The 8,092-nt window shown below is 56.7% G+C and overlaps 1 protein-coding gene across 1 annotated transcript in view; it reads left to right on the forward strand.

The window, feature by feature from the left end:
• Positions 1–8,092, forward strand: part of Cacna1a (calcium voltage-gated channel subunit alpha1 A) — a 179,279-nt gene that overhangs the window by 154,006 nt on the left and 17,181 nt on the right. Inside the window, exons 34-38 of the mRNA XM_033757319.1 lie at positions 2,063–2,179; positions 2,406–2,471; positions 2,653–2,768; positions 4,881–5,031; positions 5,529–5,656. Of these exons, the coding sequence (XP_033613210.1) occupies positions 2,063–2,179; positions 2,406–2,471; positions 2,653–2,768; positions 4,881–5,031; positions 5,529–5,656 (578 nt within the window). The remainder of the gene's footprint in view (positions 1–2,062; positions 2,180–2,405; positions 2,472–2,652; positions 2,769–4,880; positions 5,032–5,528; positions 5,657–8,092) is intronic.

The following is an 8,092-nucleotide window of genomic DNA, read 5'->3' on the forward strand; positions in this document are numbered from 1 at the left end:
GCCCCAGCCCCAGGCCGCATGCCCTGCACCCCCACAGCGCGCTTCACCCCGCGGCTGCTCCCCGAGCCTGCCTGTCTGTGCATGTCCCACCGAGCCCACATGTTATGGTCCGCCCCGTGGAAGGGATGGCTTGTACTCTGGGGGTACACGGGAGGACGCTGGGGACACCTGGGCCGTCGGCCCCATCTCCAGATGGAGCTTGGTGCCAGGTGGGGCTGGGGTCAGGTCAGCAGAGCACCGAGCTGACTCTTCACCACGCTGGGTTTGGGGCTTGAGTCAGGCACCAGGGGTGACAGGTTGGGGTGGGAGAGAGCAGGTGGCACGCTCCAGCCCCTTTCCCCACCCGATGTCTGAGGGTCAACTGACGTGGGGCAGAGGACACAGAGACGCTACCAGCAAACCCAGAGGCCGCTTGCCAGCCTCCAGAGTCCCTGGGCTCCAGTCCCTGCCTCTCGGTTCCCGGGCCACAGCGAGCACAGGACACAGACCCGGTGGTAGGAACCCGCCAGGAAATGTCAAGGAGAAAGACCGCCCAGGGGAACTCACTGCCAAGGCAGGAGGGCAGCTGCGGTTGTCGGGGCAACCTGAACAGTCACTGTGGGCCATTTGGGGAAGAGTGCTGGGCAGGGGTAAATCTTGCTACAAACCCCGCCCATCAGAGTCCAGACAAGGCCCCTGTTAGCTCACCGATCCTGACTGGTGATTTCTGATCTCCAGGTCTGCCCAGCACAGGGCTGTCAGACTTAGACGCCTTTGGGGGCCGAGCAGACACCAGCACAGTAGGAAAGCAGGTGCCATTTCCAGGGGACAGCCACCGGAGGCGAGGGTGCAGGAAGCTAGATGGGCAGAATCTGGTTTTTATTTAAATCAGAATTTTTAGTTTTTTTAAAAGACTGCGGAGGCCCGCCTAACTGGCTTCGTTGGCCACATCAGGTTACCATTTTCCATGTCTGGCCCTGCACCCGCTGCCAGGGATCCCCGAAGCCCAGGGACAGCCCTTTCCAGCTGGTTTCTCCTGCAGGCAGGAGGGGAGAGGCATTGACTAGACAGGTTCGGAGCAGCGGCAGGGGCCCCCCAGGGAGGTCCTGGGGGCAGGGACGGCCCCACCTCCCAGCCCAGCACCCGCCCCTCGGTGGGCCCAGGGCTGATCCCCAGCTCACCCGCCCCCGGGAGCTGAGTCCTTCCTGCTTCCCGCAGGCCTGGTCCCGAGACACCGCCCAGTCCCAGAAGCTGAGAAGCCATCCCTGAGAGGGGGGAAGGGTCCCAAATGCATCTTCTCCGACTCAGCGGGCAGCGAGGACTCACCCTGCAGCCGAACAGCCCCAGCTCCCTCCCGTCCTCCCCATTCCCGCTCGCCAAGGGGGTAAGAAAAGATGCTCTTCGGCTTCTCCCCTGGCGCCAGCCGCCGCTCCTCTTGGCCGCGGAGGAGGTCAGGGCGGGCAGGAGCGGGTGGGCAGCTCGGCAGGGCAGGGCAGGGCAGGTGCCCGGTGAGTCCCATGCAGATGCATTTCTGGCCCGGAGCGTAACATGCCCTCGGAACCCGCACGTGTCCACCAGGCCCCACCCGCCTGGTGTTTGCGCCTTGTCCCTTGTGATGGGTCCTGCAGTTTGACCCGCTTGTGTCCTCTGTCTCAGTGCATTTGGTTGTTGGGAGAAACAAAAACCATCTCGATTTTTTTCCTGATTGGATGATTTGGATCTATTTTCTTTTCATTGTTCTTTTGTTACTTCTCCCTCCTTCCCCCCACCCCCGGTTTCTTTCTCCTCCTCCCGTTTTTCTTTCCTTTTCCCCATTGTGGGTGGGGCTGGCAGGGAGGACGTATGCTTTTGAGTTGATGCCTCTTCTCCCTCCCTCCCTCTCTCTCCCCTCTGACTTCCTTTTTTCGAGTTTTTCCTCCGCTCCATTTGCATTAATAATGCTTTCTCTCCTCTCCCTCCTTATTTGGGGTCTGGCTTGCTTTATTCCTGTTGGTTGGCTTCATGTAGGGGCCTCTGTGAGTGGTGACAGGTCTGAGCCCCTCCGGGTGGGTGAATGGTCACCCCTCTTCTTCCATCTTCCCAGAATAACTTCATCAACCTGAGCTTCCTGCGCCTCTTCCGGGCTGCCCGGCTCATCAAGCTCCTCCGCCAGGGCTACACCATCCGCATCCTGCTCTGGACCTTTGTGCAGTCCTTCAAGGTGGGCTCCCTCCCTGCCCGTGGCCCCGCTCCCCGTGCCAAGCCCCTCTTTAGTGCAGCCTGACTGAGGGCCCCTTCTCCGCCGACCCGAACTTCCCGCCCCTGCTCAGTCTCCCCCAGACACCCTCCAGCCCTCGAAGGCACCGCACGGGCCGGGAAGGCGGGAAGGAAAGGGTGTGGCCCCAGGGAGCACAGCGCCCCCTCACGGCCTTCCTCCTTCCCACCAGGCCCTGCCCTATGTCTGTCTGCTCATCGCCATGCTTTTCTTCATCTACGCCATCATCGGCATGCAGGTGAGTACCGCGTCCCGGAGGTCCCCAGAGCCTCCCGAGGAGGGCAGCACCCTTAGGCAGGGACGGGTCCAAGGCCCCCCAGACGGGGGCAACTGTAGACGTTTAGCTGGATTTCCCGGAAACCACGGCGTGGGAAGGGGCGGGGCGGGCTGTCCCTGGTCGTCATCTTCCACCTCCCCAGGTATTTGGCAACATTGGCATCGATGTGGAGGACGAAGACAGTGATGAGGTCGAGTTCCAAATCACTGAGCACAACAACTTCCGGACCTTCTTCCAGGCCCTCATGCTTCTCTTCCGGTGAGAGGGGGCGTGGCTTCGTGGGCGGGTCCCGGCCTGGTGGGGCGGGGCTTCCTGGGTGGGTTCCGGCAGTCTGGCCCTGGGCGCGTCGTCGTCGTCCTCCTCCTCCTCCTCCTCCTCCTCCTCCTCCTCCTCCTCCTCCTCCTCCTCCTCCTCCTCCTCCTCCTCCTCCTCCTCCTCCTCCTCCTCCTCCTCCTCCTCCTCCTCCTCCTCCTCCTCCTCCTCCTCCTCCTCCTCCTCCTCCTCCTCCTCCTCCTCCTCCTCCTCCTCCTCCTCCTTCTCCTCCTCCTCCCACCACCAGGTGAGAGCCATCCAAACCTCTCAGTGCCTCGAGGCCGTCTTGCTCCTCTGATGAGTTTGGGGATGGGAATGGGGCGCCAGGAGCCAGGCAGGGCAGGGCCGGAGCCCAAGGCCCAGAAGTCCTTCTCCAGGTATTATCTCCTTGACTCTTGCTGACCACCCTGGAGGTGGAGACACACAGATTCCGGGGCTGGATGTTTGACTCTGGATCATTACTGTGTGCCTGACACTGCTACAGGAAGTGGCATATGGCAAGAACACAGGACAGGGGAAGGGGAAAACGCGTTCTGCACTCTGGAAGTTTGTGTTCCCGTGGGGAAGACAGAAAATTAGAAAACTAATTAAAAAGGATGCTATAGGGAGATTCAAAACCTTGGGGGAAGAGGATAAAATTTAAGATCAGGACAGAACGGGGACACAAAAGGACCAATATGCCGGGTGTGGTGGTGCACACCTACAATCCCAGCACTCAGGAGGCTGAGGCAGGAGGATCGCTGTGAGTTTGAGACCAGCCTGGGCTACAGAGTGAGTTCAAGGGCAGCCTGAACTACATAGGGAGACCCTGTCTCAAACACAACACAAAACAAAAAAACGCACACTACCACGTGTATGATGTACCCAGAAATGAGGAAATCCATAGAGGTGGCAAGTAGGACAGTGGGTTCCTGGGGCTGGAGGAGGAGGGAACGAGAATCAGTGTTAAATAGGGACGGAGTCTCTGGGATGATAAGAAAGCTCTGGAAATAAAGGGGCTTCATGATACTGAATTGTATATTTCAAAATGATTAAAATGGCTTATTGTACAGTGTGAGTATTTAGTCACAATTTAAACAAAGTTTTCATCTGACAACAGAAAGGAAGGGAGATCAGTAAGGTGCACCTCTCCGTGGTGTGACATTTGTGGGTAGCTGGGCAGGCAGAGGGCACATCCAGTGCAAAAGCCCAAGTGTGGCTGGCTCCTGTGAGGACAGTGAGAAGCCGGCATGTCCACAGCAGTGTGACCGGGGGGACTGTAAGAGATGACGGGCTCTTTCCGGTGTTGCCAGAGGCAGGGTCTTGGGGAGTTACTGCTAGGTTCTTGGTGTCGCAAATAAAGAACTGTGCGGTCACTCAAAAGGAGTAACAAGAGTAAAATTATAGCTAGGTATGGGGGCACACGCCTGTAATCCCAGCTTTTAAGAGGCTGAGCCAGGAGGATGACTGCAAGCTCAAGGCCAGTTTGAACTAAACAGCGAAATCCTGTTTAAAAAAAAAAAAAAAGCAAGATTTATTAAAAGGTAAGAAGTAACAGTGCACTCCTCAGGGTGCGTGGGAGGAGCCAGCGAGAAGAGCTCACAGCCCTGTAGGAGCAGATCCAGAGGAGGATCTAGAGCTGGAGATTCACGGTGCCATGGCCCGGTGGCTGCCTGACTCGGCCACCATCGGGAGGGGGTACTGCTGACCACACAAAGATTTTGGAGGAAGCCCGGAGGCGTCAGAGTCCATGGGGGTGGGGCGAGGCTGGGTCAGACCAGGATCGTGGATTTTGGGGCTTGCCCACTCCTGGATGTGTCGGGGACAGGGTGACCATTACCTGTGGGCTTTCCGACACTGAGTTAGGAACTTTTGCTTTGTGTGGCTTTTCCATTCTGTGCCCACAACTTTCTTGTGGTCTCCTTGTCCCTGCTCTTGCTTCCGCCTCACTGAGACCTGAGCCCAGTACGTCTAGCCCTGGAGCCCACATGCTTATGCCGCGTGTGTGCTCTCCTGCCCCAAAAGGCATCAGTGTCTGGTCAGGGCTGTGCAGGTCCCTGACGCTCCCCACGTCCCCAGGAGCGCCACCGGGGAAGCCTGGCACAATATCATGCTATCCTGCCTGAGCGGGAGGCCATGTGACAAGAACTCCGGGATCCAGACGGCTGACTGCGGCAATGAATTCGCCTACTTCTACTTTGTCTCCTTCATCTTCCTCTGCTCATTTCTGGTGAGGCTTTGGATGTGGAAGGGGCTGTCCCTCTGACAGCTGCCATTCCGCAGGCTGGGTTTGTCCGGGACGTGACTGGCGTCCAAGGCCTGCTCCCTGCAGAGCTGCCCTGAGCCAGCCTAGACGCGGCCGCCCCCGCCCCCCCAGCTGCCCAGCCTGTCTCTCTGAGTGCTGCGCAGTACCAGGCGCCCGCCCACCCGGCAGCAGTGGCACGTAGTGCCCCATCCCCTCTTGGTGACAACCAAAATGTCCCCCATCGGAGACCCAGAGAAAAAGCCCGCTGTGGCTTTGCAGAGGACGGATGTGGCCGCGCTGCCGTGTGTCACAGACCCCTCCTCTAAGTCTTACTTCTCATTGGCAGTCTTGCCTGTGTCATCTCTTTCCCCGGTCTCTCTGGATCTCTGTCTCTGTCTCTCCCCGCCCGCCGCCCCACCCTTTCCTCTCTCCCCGCCCCCATGCACTGACTGACTCTCCCTTCCTTCTCCTGGGTTCCCCAGATGCTGAACCTCTTTGTGGCGGTCATCATGGACAACTTCGAGTACCTCACCCGTGACTCCTCCATCCTGGGCCCCCATCACCTGGACGAGTATGTGCGTGTCTGGGCTGAGTACGACCCTGCAGCTTGGTAAGGACTCACCGTGAGTCTCCCAGCCACGTTGCCACCTTTCCCTGGGGCTGGGACACGGGCCGGGCAGGTCCCAGGTGCCGGGCGTTGAGTCCCTGGATCCGAGCGGGGACCCGGTGAGGCCAAGTGCAGAGGAGGAATGAGGACCGTGAGCCTCACACTGGGCAGGTGGAAGGCTTGGGCCGAGAGGAAAGGAGGGTGGGAGTCAGGACCAGGCCGCACCGAGCCTCAGCCCAGCCAGGCCCAGGGCACGGCAGTGAGGTTGTCCAGGAGGCCGGGACAGGGGAGGGATGTAGCCCACGTTGGGCAGAAGAGACAGGGGCAGAGCCCAGCTCAGGACTTAGCAGAGGAGGCCTTCATAGGCAAATGGACACAGCTTGAGAACATAGTGTTAAGTAAATCAGACACGCACGCTCAGACATCACACGATCTCGCGTGAGAAACTCAAAATACGCATATAAATAAGGAGCAAAATATAAGACAGAAATAAGAAGTAGAAGAAGTTCAAACACTTCCTCAGATTCCGTACCCTGTTATTTCAAACATATTTCAATAGACGTGATGATTTGTTTCATTTACTTCATGGAAAAGAAAGTTTTGTGCTGTTAACCCTTTTGTGAGAGTCTTTTTTGTCTATGACCCTGAGTAACATTTTGTCCATTCTTTTAAGATTATGGTATACAGCATGTTAACTGTTGTTATTCTTTAACTATTTCATTATGAAATTTTATTTTTTATAGACGAGCACTTTTTTATATTTTCTTTATTAATATCTACATGTATTACATTTAAATAAAAGTAAATAAATTAGAAGGCAAAGCCAGGCATGCTGGCACACTCCTGTAACACCAGCCCTCGGAGGCTGAGGCAGGAGGATCACCGTGAGTTCAAGGCCAGCCTAGGTCACATAGTGAGTTCAAGGCCAATCTGAACTACATAACAGTACTGTCAAAACAACAAAATAAGACAAACAAAAAGGCTGGGGATGTAGCTCCGTGTTAAGACCTTCGGTTCAATCCCCGGTACAAAAAATTTTAAATTCAGAAACCAGGCGTGGTGGCGTACATCTATAATCCCAGCACTTGGAAGGCTGAGGCAGGAGGATCGCTGTGAGTTCGAGACCAGCCGGGGCTACATAGTGAGTTCCAGGTCAGTCTCACCTGTCTCAAAAAAACAAAACAAAACAAAAAAAACTCTTTCAACTCAGAACGGACTCTGGGGTTTAGCTCAGTGGTAGAGCACTTCTCTAGCCGTGTGAGGTCCTAGGATTCTTCCCCAACACCACAGGAAGCAGCTGACAGCATGTGGTCAAACAAGCCAGGTGGGAAGAGAGCTCGGGGTCCGGTGTCTCCGTGGCGGTGAAGAGAGCTCTCCAGACTCCGAGGAGCAAGAGCGCCCCCTGCAGGCCACCGGGAGGGCTCCAGAGAGCGGCTGCCCATGGTCTGTGTTAAGCACAGCCCCAGCCTCCAACAGAGGATTGGAGCTCAGGCTGGGTGTGGAGCCGAGAGGAGCGCTCCTGGGGGCCTTTGGAGGTTGTAGCATACACCTTCCTCGGACCCTGTGAGGAAGGCAGGATGGAGGTGGCCTTTGCCATTCCCGCAGCCTAGATGGTGAGGCTGGAGGCTGGCATGAGCCACAGGGCTGGGGCTTGGCTTCTGCCTGATTCTTAACTCTTCCTCTTTTGATTTTAGGTCCTAGCAATTGGATGCTGTCCCCTCTTCCTCTATCCCACCAGCCCCCCCCACCATGCAGCCCATGTAGACTGCGCAGGAGGCAGAGGCAGGGAGAGCCCTGGGGGAAAGCACTGCCATCCCAGAGCCCCTAGCACGCTTGGATCAAGCCCTCTGCCCCACACCGGGGTCTATTGGCAGCGTCTGGGTGTGTGGTCAGAGACTGACCCCAACCGTCCACCTCCAAAGCAGGAGTACCCAGTGTGGCCACACCTCCCTCGCCTCCACTAACCCCCTTTCTTCTCCTTGCAGCGGGCGCATTCATTATAAGGATATGTACAGTTTATTGCGAGTAATATCTCCCCCTCTCGGCTTAGGCAAGAAATGTCCTCATAGGGTTGCTTGCAAGGTTTGATTTCCACTAAAACCTGCTAGCATCGATGGAATGAGTGTGGCTTGGGGTTCTTCAATATATATATTTCATATATATATATATCTATATACACACCTACAATACAGAGCCAGCGCTCTTTCTTGCATTAAACTAGAAAACTCTTAGGCACCAGAATGTCGCCATGTAGACTCAAAGAAGCATGGAACATATCTCTCTGTTCCCTTCAGCCATCCCTGCTTGCTGTTAGCTGAAGCTGCCCATCCCGGGGTCTCAACAGCACCCCAAGTCAGACACACCCCGGGGGACTGAAACTCTGCATTGCCCCACTACCGCCTCCACTCTCTCCCCCACCCCGGCTTCCCAAAGCCCCCA

This window comes from Fukomys damarensis, unplaced genomic scaffold (assembly GCF_012274545.1).
Source record: "Fukomys damarensis isolate Sample0158 unplaced genomic scaffold, DMR_v1.0_HiC HiC_scaffold_30, whole genome shotgun sequence".
NCBI classification, from domain to species: Eukaryota; Metazoa; Chordata; class Mammalia; order Rodentia; family Bathyergidae; genus Fukomys; species Fukomys damarensis.